The sequence below is a fragment of the Fundulus heteroclitus genome, chromosome 15 (assembly GCF_011125445.2).
Source record: "Fundulus heteroclitus isolate FHET01 chromosome 15, MU-UCD_Fhet_4.1, whole genome shotgun sequence".
Classification (NCBI taxonomy): Eukaryota; Metazoa; Chordata; class Actinopteri; order Cyprinodontiformes; family Fundulidae; genus Fundulus; species Fundulus heteroclitus.
This window is the reverse complement of record NC_046375.1, coordinates 8,384,453-8,403,169: the sequence shown is the minus strand read 5'-3', so window position 1 is coordinate 8,403,169 and position 18,717 is coordinate 8,384,453. Positions and strand designations below refer to the sequence as shown.

Sequence of the window (18,717 nt, the reverse complement as noted above, 5' to 3'; positions counted from 1 at the left end):
GAATTTATGTGTGAATCAATTGCTTTTTAGAAAAGGTAAATATGGTGATAATGAAAAGATATACATCTAAACATAAATCATATAAATCAAAGTCATAAGTGGGACAGGAGAAGTCATTTATCTGTATTGCTATAAGTTGTTATGGTGCGTGAAGGGATTATGTTTTATTTATTTTTTTCATGAACCAAATATTAGCTAAGAAAATTACGAAAAACAGACACATCAATCTTAATTTCAATCATCAATCTTTACCTAGAAAGAGTAGCATCTGGTTGGCCGCCATTATTTGTTGTTTACTTCACTGGCCACTAGGGGCGCTGTGCTACTTTCCCCTGCCGCCTGTTGTTTTGAACGTAGCCATCCGCGGTGCATCATGGGATACGAAATGTGTAGGGAGATGGCTAACTGCTGCTAAATCGCCGGTGATAACTGCAAATAAACATCCATTTGACGTTTCCCCGTCGCATATGTTGTGTCATAGGATATTTATGACGTGCTACCTGTAGTACCTTGTTGCCATGGTGAGTACAGGAGCTATTGTTCAACACAGCTTTAGCTTTAGGCTAACGTAGCTCTTACACTGTAGCACTGAGGACAACTGAAAATGAAATAAACCAATTAAAGTCTCATGTCTGCGTGCTTGTACGTCTTAAAACCACGTTTCAGACCACTGCATAAAACTTGGCTGTGTGTCATTTTATGAGCTGTAACATTATGTGAAGAACGTGTGTTAGATTTTATTAACGTTTTTTTATTCTTTCCGTATTTATCCAAGTTGCAGCCGTATGCTAACAACAATAAAGCTTTTTCTTTGTGTTTGTAGTCAACCAGAGCGGAACGCAGGGTGTCCAGCTCCTCGTCCAGGACAGATGAAGGGAGGTCAAGGAGCAGAGGCAGGTTTCCTTCTCTGTCATTTCAGCATCACCGTGTTGCTAAAGATGGAGAGACAAGCCAACTTACTACCATTTCCCAACTTCTGCTTTCTTTATGAGCCAAAAGGAGGTGGTTCTTGAAGATATTGGGTTTGATTTTTAAATTATTCTTTTAGTGATTAACGTTGTAAAGCGTTCGAGGGGTTAAAGTAGGAGACAAGTTCCACATTGGAGATGCTGAAGGTGGACGATTATTAACTATGTAGTTATTAATCGTCCATAAGTTTGTGTTCCCACATGTTCATCTGTCTGGGTTTTAATCAACTATTCATGTTTCTGTCAATTCATCCATGTTTGTCAATCATATAATCATCTATTATTAATGACTTGTTTTTTTAATATGTAACAAGATGTACAGAATGTTATAAAAAAGATGAAAAAAACGAAGAAGCTTCTTTATAATGAATATTACAAATTATTTAATATTATATAACATTATATAATGTTATATAATATTATAAACATATTTACTAATAATTTGTAATGCATTATGTTTACCTATAAGCAACAGTAGTCATATAAATAAAGGCAGTATTAATGGTAGTAATGATGGTTTTAAGTTGGGCTGAACGATTTTGGAAAATAATCTAATTGCGATTTTTTTTTTTCTTAATATTGCGATTTAATACGATTTTTTTCCCCCAGTTTAATTTACCATGTCTTTTTAAACGTATACAAACAACAACTCAATTTGTTTCCTCGCCGTGCGGAATAGTTGCTAAAAGACCCACAGCATCTAAACTCGGAGCAGAAATGATTGCGTTCTGCCTACGATATATTTCAAACAAAATTGCAATTTTGACTTTTCTCTGCATTAACCACAAGCAACAAAAATGGCCTCTAACTAAAGATGTTTGTAAACAAGGAATATTCAAAACAAGAACTTTTAATGTTTCTATTAATCAGAATATTATTCAAGAGAACAGCTTTTAGTTGATTTGGACATCAATCCTTGTTGAACATAAAGTGCGGCCAACAAACAAGTTCATGTATTAAACTGATTGTCCTGTACTTAATGCTATGTATGATTATATAAACTCTAAAACAAGTAATAAAATTAGATTATCTCACTGCTGCAACTGTCTTCCCTTCCATGTGGAGGCAAACCCACTTTAAACATTTTACCGTCACCTAAAGGACGCGTATGATTCACTAATTGTTACATAACCAAAAATTGCTGACCTCTGCGATTTGGAAATTGCGTTTTTTAAAATCGCGATTATATTAAAAAATGTAATTGTTCAGTTTTAAGTATGACATCCATTTATTATTCACGTTTTATACGATTTCTTCTCTTTGGACACATTTAGCCTGTTCCAAAGCTTCCCCAAGAAATGCAGATGGTTTTCCTTGTTGTTCTGATGTTGATACCTATTTAAACTTCTTAACTCATGACATCCTTCTCTTTTTTTAAACAGTTTTTGATTATTTTCTGGTAGCTGGTTATGTTTGGCTTTGAACATAATTAGTGCGTCCGTTTATCCATCAACCTGTTTGTCCATGTATCCCTCCATGCATCCATCAGTTCCATTCATCCATGTTTATGGCATAAATGTCCCTCAGTGGTTAAAGTCTTTGGCTTTAACTCGTGAGACCCTGGGGTTTGAATCCCGTTAGCATCAGGAAGGAGATCCAGCGTAAAAACTGTGTGCAAGCTGTAATGACTGGCTGTAGCGACCCCTACATTTGTAGAAATTACTGCAATAAATGAATTAGCAACTTTAAACAAAAATTTCATTTTTTAAAATCATTTAAAGAGGACTGAGAGCTCAGGAAATTACTGTCTGGAAAAGCGTGGAATACTGCAAAAAAAGTTTAGGATTCCTGAATAGCTGCAAAATGAAAGAAGAGGTTTGCAGAATATCAGCGAGACCTGTTATGATGTATGGTTTAGAGGCGGTGTTAAAGTAAAACCGGAGGCAGAGCGGAAGATGTTAATATTTTCATTGGGACGGGCCAAACAGACGGCAATAAAATGAATATAAAAAAGAAACAGCCCTTTCTAACTGGTGCATGGGAAGGCTTGTTTAAGTATTAAAATAAAGATGCTAAAATCAAGGAGGAAAACTAGAGAAAGGTTTCATGGATGTTGGGAAGGAGGATATGCAGAGCTTTGATGGGCAGAGGAGGGTATAGGAATGGATTTGGCTTTATTTTAATTCAGTATATTTCTATAGCGCCACTTCACAACTCGTCATTTTAAGACACTTTATAAAGTCGATTCTATCAAATCATGCAGACAGATTGGTTAAAAAGTTTTCTATCTAAGGAAACCCAGCAGTCTGTATTAAGTTATTGACGAACAGCATTCACTGGATGAGCATGTGGCAGCAGTGGGCGGTTGCTTGCGTTGTGGCGTTGACTTTGCAGCAATCCCTCATAACGAGCATGCATGTTGCGAGGAAAAGGAAAACCCCCCTTTAACAGGAAGAAACCCCCAGCAGATCCAGGCTCAGTGAGAACGGCCATCTGCCACGACCGACTGGGGGTTTGAGATGACAGAATATATACGTACACAAAAAGAGCACAGAAGCACTGATCCAGGGGTACTTTCTGTGTGGATAAAGTTAGATGACACCCAAAAGAAGACGGCTATAAGCTGTAAGCTGGCGTAATTCAGTAAAACGCCTCTGATTTAAATGAAAAGTTTAGTTCGTCAAGTCAGATATGGTGCAAAATAAATCTTTCTGGTTAAACAATTAAAAGAGATTCTTCCTCCAATTTTATATAAATGGTCATAAATTTACTGTAAATATTTGTGCTTTTTAAAAAAAAAAAAAAAAAGGGCCACAAGATTCACTTGGAAATCTAGAAATTGGAGTCTGACAGTTAATTGTCATTTGTTGCTGATTTTCCACTTATTTTTTTATTTGTCTTTATTAGGAAGAGAAAAAAGGAAGCGGAAACGAAGCCGTAGCAGATCGTCTTCGTCGTCGTCTAGCTCGACGTCTTCGCCCTCCTCTTCCTCTTCCACTTCTTCCAGCTCTTCAGGTTCATCGCATTCATCAAGCAGCAGCAGCAGCAGCAGCAGAAGTAGCTCTAGTAGCAGTGGTAAGTGTGCATGAAAATGTGTAAGCTTTAATTATAAATATAATAATAATAGATTTTGTGCACTGCAAAAACGGAACTAAAAATAAGTAAAATGTTCTTAAAATGTGTGTATTTTTCCTTGATTTGAGCAGGTAAATAAGACGACCTGCCAATAGAATAGGATTTTTGCACTTAAAATAGGGACAATTTATCTCCATCATCTTATTTCAAGTGCAGTTTATCTAATTGTCTTATTTTAGGGGTTAAAATACTCATTCCATTGGCAGATGATCTTAGTTACCTGCTCAAATCTAGGACAAAAACACTAATTTTATGAACATTTTACTTATTTTTAGATCCGTTTTTGCAGTATGATGACTAGAAAATTGATAAAAATCTTTTTGCATTGCTTGCTATGTAACAGGATACGGAGTATGACAGAGAAAAGTGAACAGTTTGCCAGCCGTCTTGTGTAGCTGTTGCTAAACGCTCCATCAGATTAATAACTTATTACTGTGTAGTTATCTCTGCAATGGATACAAACTGGCTTCTATGTGAAACCCCAAGGTTTGTGTTGCATTAACACAGAAATGTAATCTTATCACTTGCAGATAACAGTGCAGCCAGTCTGGTTTAGGAAACAAAAACATTCGGTTTATCAGCTCTCTCGATGTCAGAATCTCAGTAAACTGTGGAGAACATTCTTTGGAAAAGCTTTTGTTTGCTTGAATCTGACGACATATTTTGTCTTTCTGCATTGTTCTCTTGCTGTTTTCAGACTCTCGCAGTAAATCCAGAAAGCAGTCCAAGAGAAGAAAAAAGGAGAAGCACAAAAAAGTAATGCAAGCACGTTTTCCTGTTAAATTCTTCCTCCTTTATCTTTCTAGAACACATTTTTTTAACCTGTTTTTTATCTGTTCTGAAGCAGAAAGGGAAGAAAGAGAAGAAACAAAAGCGTAAAAAAGACAAGAAAGCTAAAGGAGGAGAGGACAAATCAGGACCTGTTCAGATCTCTAAGGTAACAAAATATATCCCTGGTGCTCATGGGAATGTTTTACCTGCCGTTCCTGTGTACCAACGTGCGGCCCGGGGGCCAATTACGGTCCTCAGGATGATTTTGTGCGGCCCACAACCGCTTTTTAGAGATTGTGCAAGTGTGGCCCAACAGTGCATGCGGTGGAAGCAAATTAAAAGTTGTAAGGCCTATCAAAAAGGACTCATTTGCTGTCTTTTTGCTTAAAAGTGGATTTGAGTGCACCAGTTCTTTAAAATTAGATTAATACAGAAAATGTTTTTCGAAGAAAGACATAAAATAAGCAGGGCTTCCCCCTGAAAACAGAAAATATAAAACCTGGCGGCTTATAATACAGTGGGGGAAACCCTGCATAAGTCATAACCACTGTTCTTGATGCTGAGAGTACACCAAAGATGTAGCTCGATCAAAAACTAGAAAAACTATTTATCCAAATGTTTTAGGAAGCTCTATGTCTTCCTTTTAATAGGGCGGCTATGCCAGCCCCTGTTTATGATCTAATCTTTCTACTAAAAACAGGCTAAAATGGATAAAACAGTATGAAAATAAAATTTTAAATGTCTCAATATACAGAAATGAAAAACCCTGACTTGATTAAGAAATGTCAAAACCCGATTGTGTAAAATGTCATTTATTAGCTAATTTTGGGGAAGGCTGACGGCGGATCTCTGAAGCACGCAGGTGCAGAATTTGAATCACAATCAAATCTATTTTCCAAGTCTCTAAAGAGACCCATCTCAGTTCACTCTGCAGATATTCCAGTCATAGAGTTCCTATGATAATTTTACAAGTCCGGATAAGTATATGGAAAAATATGTTTTCAGACTTTATTTAATAACTGTCACAAGCTGTTGCTTGAATAATCTACAATCAATTTAGGACAATGAAGTCCAGACTTGATAGGTCAGATTTTTACACATTATTAACTGGAGTGGACCAGAAGCCATCCCCAGCATTGTGTTATTTCATGATCTTTTTAATATGTATTAATAATAAATCCTAATCAGCTAAATATTGTTTTTACTAAAATTTTCGAAATTATTTCTAATATGATTTTGTTGAAGCGGAAAATGTTGTAATGAGGACAAAAACTGTAGGAGTCACCAAGTCATCTTAAAAAGAGCCTGATTTACTCCCAAAAGTTCTAATTTAAAATGTCTGTTCTTCTTTTTTTGTGAAATTATTATCAAATCATGTTGTCGTTTAAACACTAATGAATTTAAGTTTATATTTGAGTGTTTGAACATTTGCTCGATTTAAACTTTGATTTTTAGTATAAAATGTTTTATTTTTGATTTTAGATTAGCATTGTTTTCTTCTTTTTCAGTATTTAAAAGACAGAGAAAAAGGCAAGTACAGCATGATTACAGGGAAGAAGATAAAGATGAAGGTAAAGAAGTCCAAAAAAGACAAACAGGTAACCCGATTTTCTCTCTTAAGCAAACAAAGAGGTATTTCTGAGGATTTCATCTGATCGCCTGTACTGTTTTGCCTCTCTGCATAACAGCGGGATAAAAACCGAGCAGAACTGCTCGAGTTCTTGAACTCTACCCTGTGAAGCCACCGTAGATCCCTCCCGGTCAGCAGAACTCAGGAAATAGTTGCTCCTACTTCCTCCGGAGCAGACAAGAGCTTTCTGCAGGAGAAGCGATAAACTGAAGTGACATTTTTCCACCACACGGCGGCAGCAGCGAGCTGGATCCCACTGGGACCCGTCTATTCCTGGATGTGTTCAGTTCACAGACTACATTTTCACCTTGTTGCTGTGTAGGTGGTTACCTTGAGTTCAGAGTAAGAACTGTTGTGTAGAAAGTTTTTTTTTTTTTAACTGTGCTTTAAGTTGAAACCTCATTTAAACTCTTAATCCACCAGTTCAGCTTCTCTGAATCTGTGTCGCAGAAATGACGGCTTTGTGTGTAAATATCTTTTCAGGGCTCAACCTCTTTTTCCGTTTGAAATGAAAGGAGAAAAGAAAAAAAGAATAAAATTCTTCTGTAAAGTTATATTTTTAAAAATATGTTGACCAACCCTTTATGCATTCAGGACGGGCCCACGTGTTCATTTTAGGAAACCGATCATCATCGTCCCGAAATGTTCTCAGATGGTTCTAAAATCAGAAATTAATTTGTGGGGTTTCTTTTGTTTTTGTTTTTATTCAGAGGATTGAACCGTGTATAGATCCCAGTTATGTATGACTTATTAATGCAGATATGTGACTGTTTAAAAAAAAAAAAATGGGGGAAAAAATTATTTTTTTTTCTTAGTTTTCTTTGTGTGAAGCCAGTTGGAGTCCATGTTTGTATAATGGTGCGTACAGATCCATTTATACACTGTGTGACAACAGGACAGCAAATAAACTGCTGGAGACAGTTCCCTCAGAAAATCTTTTATTTATTGTGTCTTTCTAGGCTTTTTTTTTTTTTTTTTTTTACTTTTTCACTTCTTTTTAAACCCTGTTGAAAATAAAAAGCGCAGGAGGAATAGCTTGTAGTTTTTCTAACCTTTCCGCTCTGTTTTCACACATGGAGGATGACTCACTCTTTGAAATTTATAGAAAAAAAAAACTGCGTACCTCCTCCTACATAAACATTTTTGCACTTTACAGCCGTTTTCTACATTTTACACATTTAGCTTTTTTTTTTCCAGTGTTGACCAACGCAAGCAGCATCCTCCTTTTCAACAGAGCTTTAAAATTACTTCTAAAATGTATAAGTAATACTATTAGGCTGCAGCATAAGTAGCCCTCGATGCTTTGATGCCAAATTCCTACAAAATAAGAGACATCACTGCAAAAGATAATCTCTGGCAACATCTTAATATCAGAATAGTGAAAATCTAGCCTTGGCCTTCAACATGTTAGACCTGAAGTCTCACTGGAACGTCTGCCTGCACTGCAAAAATGGAACTAAAAGTAAGTAAAATTTTCTTTTTCCTTGATTTGAGCAGCTAAATAAGACTATTTGCCAATGGAATAAGAGTTTTGCACTTAAAATAAGAACATTTCATCTCCATCTTATTTCAAGTGCCAGATATCTAATTATCTTATCTTAGGGGTACAATTACTCACTCCATTGGCAAATAGTCTTACTTAGCTGCTCAAATCAAGGGAAAATATACTAATTTTAAGAGAACTTTACTCACATTTAGTTCCCTTTTTGCAGTGTGTCTCGTGTTCTCCGAACGCCCCACATCAGACAACTCTACTGCTGCTGCTGCCTTTGTATCTAAAGTCGGGCATGCTCCACACCCTCTGCCCCCTCTCCCTCTCCATCCCCTTCTCCACGTCCTCGGAGACGGTTTTCAGGTCGCTCAGCCCCATGCCGTTGCCCATGGCGGCGGTGAGGCCCGCGGTGCTTCCAAACGGGTTGATCTTGATCCGCGACTTGAAGTTCATGCTCATGGCTCGCTTGTTGTTCCACTGGCGGGCCAGCCGCTGCACCTCCTGCTCCTCCTTCAGCTGATCCAGGGCCTCCAGGAGGACGGATCGGAACTGGCTGGACACCTCGTGTACCTCGGGCTCGTTGGTCTGCATAGCATCCCTGAACCTGGGAAGACAAAGAAAGGAACCAGGAACTTAGAGCAGGAATGGGTCACGAAGCAGGTGATGATTTGATGATTCAGAATAAAAGGCCCAGCTGAGATCGTACTTCCTGTCATCTTAAGAAGTACAACCTTCCACAGGAGCTGCTAGTCATCCTCTACACCAGGGGCTCCCAAAGTGGGTTTCGGGTCGCAAAGAGGACCCAAATTACTTAAATTCCTGCCTTTAAAATGTCAGATTTGATTTAATATAGCAGATTTATGCCTTTAATCATGAAAAAAAATTGTCCTTTCTCCATTTGACATCAGAGTACATCCCAATCGCAAATATGTTAAATTAATCTCAAACACTGAGTTTCTTTAATGGGAAAATTACTGCTCTGGCGTCATTTTTTTTCTTCATTTTCTTTAATCAACTATTTTTATTTTGTAAATTAAAAGAACAGTGTCATGTACAAGAAAAAAAATACCAGAATAAAGTCACACAGGGGTTTACACAATTATTTCAAAGATCTCATAATAATAATTTGATGCTGATTTGCTAAAAAGATTTAGTCGTCTGTGCCAAGTGTGAAACACGGTGTTGGAAGTGTCATGCTGAGGGGCCCGCATTACCCTCAGTGACTCTGTTGCATTGCACAGGTTGGATGGGATGATGAAGAGTTCTCCAACCTCAGATCAACAACTAAAGAGCTGAAACTGGCTGTTTTCACTGGATAATTAACCTGAAATACACATCAAAACTGGTTCTGGACTGGATAAAACTACCTGATATTAACCTTCTTTATTTGCCTTAACATCAAAATGGGAACTAAAAATAAATACAATTTTCTTGAAATGAATTTGAACAGGCAAATAAGATGATCTGCCGATGGAATGAGTATTCTGATCCCTAAAATAAGATAATTAGATATACTGCACTTGAAATAAGGTGATGGAGATGAGTCGTTCCTGTTTTAAGCGCAAAAATCTTATTCCATTGGCAGATCATCTAAACTTGCCTGCTTTAATGAAGGACAAATACACTTATTTCAAGAAAATTTGAGTTACTTTTAGTTCACTTTTTGTAGTGTTGAACTCAACTTGATTGACAATTTCTGGACATTTCTGTAGAAAGGCAGGTCTTTGGGAGGAAACCAGGCAATTTTAATGAACTTTACTAACTACAATGAGAAGAGTTTTCAAATACTTCTTGATGGCTTCAAACTCTGTGCGGTTTCCCTGCAAATTGCCAAAAGACCTTCATCCAAATATTAGTGGGAGATATACATTTATTTGATCCTGTAAACACTGTATGAAGAAAAGAAGAACAAAGAAAACAACAACTGTAAATCTGAGCACAAAAAACTAGGGTACTGTCAACAAAACAGATGAGTCAGCAGTAATCTCCTGATCCCAACCACAAACATGAACAGGATGAGTCACACCTGCGTAGATGTTCTCACGCAGGTAGATCTCAGAGAACGTAGATCATTAACGTAGAAGACGCAGACGGTCTTATTAAGGGGAAATTCTCATCCAGGATGTGCACAAAAACATTAAAAGCGACATGAAAACCCGTAACACATGAAACCAGGATGATAGTCATCTCCTACCCCCATCTGTGTGAACACCGCACTCCTGCCAAGCTCCCAATTACCGCACCGCCTCCCCACAGGAGATGGCTTTGCCTTAACAAGCCTTTGAGCACACGTTTTCTGGGAACATGCTCCCCATCAAATGGCTCCTGTTAAGTGATATTTGGCCTTTAACTCACCCGACGGCAGCAGTTCTTCGAGGAACGGAGTGTTTTTTTTTTTTAAAATGACCTGAAACTGTTGCCATGTGCTTTGGCTTTACACCAGAAATCAGTTTTATCTGAAGGTAAGACTATAAATAAGCATTATTTCATTCTCTAGATGGTGACAAATGGATTTAACATAATAAGTGGGTGCACAGGCAAAAACCTCACCAAATTCCTCCACTAATTTATTCTGCCACTTTATTAACAATATGCTACAGCTCTGGTCTAACAGCACATTTGGGAGAGCAGCTTTCCAGGAACAGGTGGCGAGGCGAGCTCAGAAGATCTTCTGCTGCAGATTAACCGTTGGAGGTGTGCCGGATGACGGAGAGACGAGAGCCGGGAGGATCAGTTTCCCTCAGAGTTACTAAAGATATTTTGTCTATACCATAAAGAAATACATGCGTGAGGTTTTTTGTTTTATTTGTAGATCATAAATAGAAATTCTCATTCAAAGTGTTCATTTCAGGGGTTGCAAAATTGTACTTTGTTTCGTTAACTGGTCTGTTTTGTCATTTTTGGCCTTAAAGCTGTGGATGGTAATCCTGTTCAGGAACACTTTTCGTCATACTGGCTGAAACGGTCCTTCCATCCTGACAGTAGTAAATACATTATGTTTTCAGGAAAAGGAGGTCAAAAAATTTGATCTCTGCGGAAGCTGCAGGCCTGTAAAAACTGACCAATCCCTGCCGTTTGGTCCGAATGGCAGGAATTGGTCAGTTTCGGTCCTGTTCTCACCCCCGTCTGTCCCTCATTTTTTGGAAATTCTCCTGCACTGTTATACGTTAACATTATGTTCACTGCTGCACTTTATATTGCAATGTTGCCTTATTCCACCTGGAATATGACTATACTCCTATAAGCTGTATGCAACGAAATTTCGTTCAGTATGCACCCTGTACATACAAAATGACAAATAAAAGTTGTGTAAGTCTAAGAGTTCTGGGGGTATCGCCTTATCTACTGGTTGTCCCACATGACAGTCATTCTGACGCGCTCACGTAACTCCAGTGTGCGTCCTCGGTCCTTGTTAGTTTCCACTTGCCGGCTGCGCATTACTAGTGTTTATGTATCTAGTTAGCTTAGCAGTTAGCTTCGATGTTAGCCATTCGTTGTAGCTCCGCTGCTCTCGCCGTATACTTTGAAAATGGCAGAGAGTCGCAAGAAGCAAACCACGTACAAGTTTATGAGAAGAGGAAAGTAGAAAGTAATAAGACCAGAGTGGATTTGGGAGTTTTACATGCAATCCCCCTGAGGAGCAGAAGAGCAGGTAAGATGTTTTCAAAAAGGGACTTAATTACATTTCCAGAAAATTCACTGACTCTACCTTTAAATACTTGCGTGCTACAAGAAACAAAAAGGCATTGATGAAAAATCCACTTTTATGTGAAGGGGACTTCAAATGCTTTAAATACTATTACTCAAACACACTGAACACATGGTGGTGGTTATGTTTTTTATTTGTGTAATTTAATTATCTTCATGAAAACATACTGACCTGGCCCTGGGGCTCTGTGTTTAGCTGTATTTGCTGAACAGAGCCAAAAATTGAGCTATAGCTATCATTAACTGTTCTTCTTTCTTTCTTTCTTTCTTTCTTTCTTTCTTTCTTTCTTTCTTTCTTTCTTTCGTTCTTTCTTTCTTTCTTTCTTTCTTTCTTTCTTTCGAGTAGAAAAATCAGAGGGCTTCTGTGTTTAGCTGTGTCTATTCCCTAGGGAGAAGCCATTGAAGGGCTTGTTTGTTTTTTTAGCCGTATTTCTTTCCTTGAAGGGCCATTCAAAAACCTGTTGATGCAACAAACCACATGTGCTCAATTTGTTGTTCTAGTCATAGAAGGTACCTCTGACCCAGTGCCTCTGTATTCAGCTGTTTATTTTCCCAGGACAAGGGTTAATCTATTGTTAATTTTAGCAACATGTGAGCTTTATTTTTTTTTCTACAGAAAGTACGCCCGCCCAGTGATTTGATGTTTAGCTGTCCCTCTTAGTGAAATTACCACCTGATGGCGAGAAGCCATCTTTTTAGGTAGGTGATATTTAATCGTTCCATTAGATTAGACAAGGCTCTGTTAGAGTTCAAAGGAGACAATAAAACTGGATTTGAAAGATTTTAGTTAAAAGCACATTTCTTTTTGACAGACCTATTACCAAGGTGATGGTTTTTGTGTACATGGTTTTTGTACAATGGTCTTAGTAATGCTGATTTTAAAAAGTTAAACTCTCCGCACATACAAGTTTAGTGGTTTTGCCATGTTTTATACTTCCTGCAGCTTTCATCATCAGAAATCAAAGCCTTTGACAGGTTTTATTGTGCTTTTATTGGTGCCAGAGCAAAAAGCCTTTTTCTCGGCTGACAGCACACCGTGGGCAGAAGTTGACTTTTCATAGGAACCTGTAGATCTAACGCAGTCATACATGACTAAATGAGATTCTAGTGCTGCGACAACAAAAACATAAATGCTGAAACGTTAAATGAACTGTACTCACAGTGCTTTGGGAAAGTATACACATCCCTAAACTTTGCATTTTGTCTTGTTGCAGCTTAAAACATTGACATATTTTAGTAGCATTTTATATTCAGTTGTAGCATGGAAAAGGATTTACACAGTTTTTTTCTATCCTTTACAAATAAAAAAAACATAAAATCCATAAAAGCATATGTGCTTAATCCCATCTGATACCTTAAGATACAGTCAAATGCAATCAATCCAAAAATTTACCCCACAGGTGTGCAATTTAGTACAAATGCAGTGATTATGATAGCTTTAGAGGTTACACCTCAAATGTTTTGTAGCTGGAATTGCACCAAAAAGGGTTTCTACAAAGCATTGGTTTTAAGAGCTGAATACAAACGCAACCACATTTTTTTTTTCCAGAAAAATAAAAAAACAAAACGCAGTTCCTTGCATATTTTTGGGATATTTGCTTCTCAAGCCAACATACATTTTTGCAATAATCTACTTTATTTTGTTCTATTTCCAGTGTTAAAGGAAGTTTTCATTGGCGTTTAAATAATATTACTCAAACACACTGAACACATGGTGATGGTTATGTTTTTTATTTGTTAATTTAATTATCTTCATGAAAACGTACTGACCTGGCCCTGGGGCTCTGTGTTTAGCTGTGTCTCTTTGCTGAACAGAGCCAAAAATTGAGCTATAGCTATCATTAACAAATGTTTTGTAGCTGGAATTGCACCAAAAAGGGTTTCTACAAAGCATTGGTTTTAAGAGCTGAATACAAATGCAACCACTTTTTTTTTTTTCAGAAAAATAAAAAAAATAAAACGCAGTTCCTTGCATATGTTTGGGATATTTGCTTCTCAAGCCAAAATACAATTTATTTTAAATTGTAGCATGGAAAAGCATTTACACAGTTTTTTTTCTATTCTTTACAAATAACAAAGACATAAAAGCATATCTGCTTAATCCCATCTGATACCTCAAGATACAGTCCAATGCAATCAATCCAAAAATAGACCCCACATGTGTGCAATTTAGTACAAATGCGGCAATTCTGATGGCTTTAGAGGTTACACCTCAAATGTTTTGTTGCTGGAATTGCACCAAAAAGGGTTTCTACAAAGCATTGGTTTTAAGAGCTGAATACAACATACATTTTTGCAATAATCTATTTTATTTTGTTTTATTTCCAGTGTTAAAGGAAGTTTTCCCTGGTGTTGCTTGGATGTTTTTATCACATCCAAACCAAAACAGCCTTTCAGGGTTCAGTCAATTGCCCGACCTCGTAGCTAATCTCGGATTAGAGCTTGGACTGTGTGTGGTATCTTCGTTCTCCTTACCTGAGGATGACCAGCCCGCAGCAGGAGGGCGGCACCTTGGCGCAAAGGTCCTCCAGGGCCAGTCTTTCCCCAGTGCTGATGTTGTAGGAGGAGCGAGGCGTGCTGGCCAGCCAGCTGTAATCCACCCCGGTCTTCAGACGCCGGTACTCGTTCTCCCGCTCCCTCTGCAGCCTCTCCGCTTCCTTCAGCTGCCAGCTGAACTCCAGCATCAGGGTGTCGGTGACCACGTCGGCCGGGTCTCTGGGGGGGCTCCGCTGATAGGGCTCATTCCAGTTAAACCAGGAGGACATGGCTCTGTCCTCCTTCACTGTCTCCTGGTGGAGAAGAATTATGTGAAATTAACCCCGATATGACGTGTAAGACCTGGATGAATGGATGGATTCATGTGTAACTTCATGTATAAACCATGTTTCTCTTGCGAAAATTAAAGCTTTTTTTTTATCATTTTAAAAAGCATTCATAGACAATACATTAATATTTTGTGGAAATCTGTTGTTGACCCCTTAATTATTAATTCCTACAGTTCCCTCTGGGATCAGATATCAGCTTTTTGTCTATTCTTGTCCTACAAGAGGTGTAAGATCTGATGATTTGGTGAACTGGTTCAATATTTCATTTTTATGACCTCTGAAACACTTTTCCCACGTGACACAGGGCTCCGTATGAGGGTCCGTACAAGCCATGATTTATTCTGCCACCCACATACATATATAAATCTGTGTGTCAGAGGTAAATTATATAAATGTGAGAGAGAAAATATATGTATATGAGAGGGAAAATGCATGTATGTGTGAGAAGAATATATGTGTATGAGAGATGTATATATGTATGTGTGTGGCAGAATTAATTATGGCTTGTACGGCCCCTCATACTCCCTCATGCTGTTCATACAGGCCACTGTGAAGATGTTTTGATCACAATCGTTATTCATGTGAGTGTTTTAAGAAGGATTGTGAGAAACTCCATGCATGGATTGTATCAAGACGCCTCGGAGCCGGTCAAAGACAGCCATCAAGGATCACCTTTTCTCCTCAGGACATATTATTTTCCAGATGAGAATCGATGAGAAGCAGGAGCATTTCTTTTGCATTTCATCTTTGCACTTCCTGCATGTCCTTAATGAGATTTAATTTAAAAAAAAAAATGTATTTAATCATCTGGACACGGTGAGCAAAATTCATCTTTTCATCTTCTGTCCGCTCTTTCTTCAACAGGTGGCGCGTCTGTTCAAGCCTTTCAACGGGGGCTCCTTTTTTTAGCACAGAAAATAAATAAATAAAAACTGGAGGGCAGCCTGCTAGATTGATGTGTAATGACTGTGATCAAAAGATTTAATCAGGCACAACAATCACCCTGCTGCTTGATGTGAAGGGCTGCAGCCTCTGATTGTTCTTTGTGACGGCAAAGAAAAAAAAGAGCAGGAAGGGTGTCAGAACAGTGAATAAAACGCAATCAGACCCAGATTTGAGAATATAAAGTCTCTCGGCTTCTTTATGCGGGTTATAACTGTAATCTGAATAACTGAACAACAGCATGAACTCCTAGATGTGTTATGTTAACAGTAAGGTTCGGTGGTTTAAGTTTTCTAAAGCGTGTCCTCTCTTTTCATCTTCTGTCAATCTGCCTACATACGTATGCTGTCCACTAAACCACAGCTGCCCTTCACGCTTCGCTCTGCTCTACTTTTTTGGGATTGCAGGTCGGATTATCCTCAACATGTTAATCGAGAAGGTTTCCCGGTAGACAAAGTGAGATTAGTGCTGCAGCCGTCGGTTTAGCAGAGAGGTGGCGGACCCGTCAACATGGCATCAGATCTTTAGATGACATGTTGTCCTTTTATTCCTGGTCATTTGAAAATCTGCTCCAACCACTGTCCTGCATCTACAAGGTAACATCTAGAGAATCTGGATGATCTTTTATAAATGCATCTTGTGCTTTGAGAGCTTCCAAATCATGAGAAAAATGATTCATTCTCTTATTCGCCCATCTAATGAGTAAATAAATAAAAATTGGGGAAACTTTGTTGCAAAATATCCTTTTCTGACATAAAGGAATCCAACAAGTTAAGATGTATAAATAAATCTAACCTGTCTATGCCTGCTTATATACATACATACATACATACATACATACATACATACATACATACATACATACATACATACATATGTACATACGCACATGCATATATACATGCATACATACATACACACATACGCACATACCTACATACGTACATTCGCACATGCATACGTACATACGTACATGCATACGCACATGCATACGCACATGCATACGCACATGCATACATACATGCATACGTACATGCATACGTACATGCATACACACATACCCACATACGCACATGCATACATACATACATGCATACATACACACATACATGCATACATACACACATACGCACATACCTACATACGTACATACGCACATGCATACGTACATACATACATACACACATACATACATACATACATACACACATACGCACATACCTACATACGTACATACGCACATGCATACGTACATACATACACACATACGCACATACGCACATGCATACGTACATACATACATACATGCATACACACATATGCACATACCTACATACGTACATACGCACATGCATACACACATACGCACATGCATACGTACATACATACATACATACATACACACATACGCACATACCTACATACGTACATATGTATATACATAAGTACATACACCCATACATACGCACATACATACATATACACATGCATATGTGCATACACACATACATACACGCATGCGTACATACGTATACATGCATACAAACTTCCATATACACATATATACACACACGCACATGCGTGTGTATGTGTGTATAAGTAAGTACATAAGTACATACACACGTACATACGCACATACATACATACGTACTTACAAATATACATACATACAGACAGAGATACATACACACATGTACGTATATACGTACATACATACATACATACATTCATACATACATATGTACATATAATAGTACATATTTACATACATACATACATTCGTATGTAGATATAAGAGTACATACATACATACACACATACATACATACATACAATAGTACATATACATACATGCATACATATGTACATATAACAGTACATGTACACGTACATACACACATACATACATACATACATACATACGTGTTATGTAGTGTGTAGACATAATAGTACATATATATGTACATACATACATACATACATACATACATACATACATACATACATACATACATACATACCTACGTGTTATATAGTGTGTAGACATAATAGTACATATATACGTACATACATACATACATACATACATACATACATACATACATACATACATACATACATATATAACAAGTCTCACATTTTAGCTGGAACAAGGACTCCAAAGATAAATTATATCAATAAAGTCATCAGTAAAGCTCCAAACTGGAAATGGCTGAGTTTTGTTAGAATGGTCCTCTTTTACGGTCACTTGTCGTAAAAAAAAACAAAAAACTTTGCTTTCTATAAATACAAAATCCACCTTTAGTTTGTAGCTTTTAATCAGTAGAGAATATCACAGGAATTGAACCTCTCTTACCTTCGGTTGCTGTTGTTCTCAAGTTTGTTGTCGGGCTCCGGTGGGAACAAAATCAGAGAAGAAAATAAGTGTAGAGGTCCTCGGACATCGCAGAGGCAGCTTGACGATCCAAGTGAAAAGCAGAGACAGAAGATGATGGTCTCTCTCTCTCACTTCTGTACTCTCTCAGTGTTATCTCCACCTCTCTGAGCCTTCCTCCTCCTCCTCCTCCTCCTCCTCCCAGGAGCCTATCTGGCCTGCCTTTACTTGTTGCAGGAGGTTGAGGGCGCCATCTCCAAGGGGAGGCGTTGGATCACGGCCCCTGATGAAGTGCTTATGTAGCTTTTTACGATTCGCCGTTGCCATAGCAAAGCTCCTAAGCCTATTTGTCCGTGATAAGCTCCATCAGCGGTAAGGAAGCTGGAGAGCGATGAAGTGGCAGATAGAGGGAGAACAGAGTGGGCTGAGCGGCGAGATGGACAGAGACGCATGAATCAAAGAAACACTCTGAGGATGCAGGGAATGAGCAGGTGATGGTTTCCCTTTCACGGTGAGAGGTCGCCCTGCGTCAATTAACCTCTCAGATAATGAGCATCAGCGACCCGCGTGGTTTTACAGCAGGGTCAGAAACGTGTGAACTTCTGCAGGAAACGTGTGTGTGTGTGATGCAGAAAATTGAATCCAGACTGAACGCACAGCTGTTGTGTAGGTGGATTTCAAGGTTTCCTCTCTTTATTCTGCTTGTGGGCGGGTGTAACTAACCTCAGACGCTTTCTTTCAGCACATATTCACTGTAACCTGAAAAAAAATAAAAATTATAATCCAAACCCGAATCCCCTGCCACAACAAGCCTCCTCCTCTTTATGGTTGTATGGAAATAACCCTGGGTGACCTGTGGTTAGTAACGAGAAAACATCCAGTCTCACAATAGAACATGTTTCCTGTAGTGGTTGAATACACAGAATGAAAAA

The 18,717-nt window shown here is 38.2% G+C and overlaps 2 protein-coding genes across 3 annotated transcripts; one reads left to right on the top strand and one right to left on the bottom strand.

The window, feature by feature from the left end:
* The first annotated feature begins 345 nt into the window (after positions 1–345).
* On the top strand, positions 346–7,367 carry si:ch211-22i13.2 (uncharacterized protein LOC553945 homolog). 2 transcript variants are annotated; one of them, XM_012869080.3, is made up of 7 exons: positions 346–521; positions 824–893; positions 3,816–3,983; positions 4,741–4,799; positions 4,891–4,980; positions 6,323–6,412; positions 6,503–7,367. In XM_012869080.3, exons 1-7 carry the CDS (start codon positions 519–521, stop codon positions 6,551–6,553), a joined length of 531 nt encoding a protein of 176 aa, XP_012724534.1. In that variant the 5' UTR covers positions 346–518; the 3' UTR covers positions 6,554–7,367. The 2 variants fall into 2 exon arrangements, with proteins under 2 accessions (XP_012724534.1, XP_021175437.1); XM_021319762.2 differs by having other exon boundaries at positions 4,888–4,980.
* A 38-nt stretch (positions 7,368–7,405) lies between these two features.
* On the bottom strand, positions 7,406–17,997 carry rd3 (retinal degeneration 3, GUCY2D regulator). The gene is made up of 3 exons (XM_021319761.2): positions 17,768–17,997; positions 14,120–14,433; positions 7,406–8,540 (listed from the first exon to the last, which is right to left on the bottom strand). Exons 2-3 carry the CDS (start codon positions 14,407–14,409, stop codon positions 8,186–8,188), a joined length of 645 nt encoding a protein of 214 aa, XP_021175436.2. The 5' UTR covers positions 14,410–14,433; positions 17,768–17,997; the 3' UTR covers positions 7,406–8,185.
* Between the last annotated feature and the right edge of the window lie 720 nt (positions 17,998–18,717).

What these genes read in the sequence shown, in the direction of transcription:
- si:ch211-22i13.2 (XM_021319762.2), top strand. An exon ending in GACCTGTTCAGATCTCTAAG is followed by an intron (nt 4,981 to 6,322) that starts GTAACAAAATAT and finishes CTTCTTTTTCAG; the next exon opens with TATTTAAAAGACAGAGAAAA. An exon ending in AGTCCAAAAAAGACAAACAG is followed by an intron (nt 6,413 to 6,502) that starts GTAACCCGATTT and finishes TCTGCATAACAG; the next exon opens with CGGGATAAAAACCGAGCAGA.
- rd3 (XM_021319761.2), bottom strand. Translation starts at nt 14,409, where the DNA reads ATGTCCTCCTGGTTTAACTGGAATGAGCCCTATCAGCGGAGCCCCCCC. An exon ending in TGCGGGCTGGTCATCCTCAG is followed by an intron (nt 8,541 to 14,119) that starts GTAAGGAGAACG and finishes TTGTCTTCCCAG; the next exon opens with GTTCAGGGATGCTATGCAGA.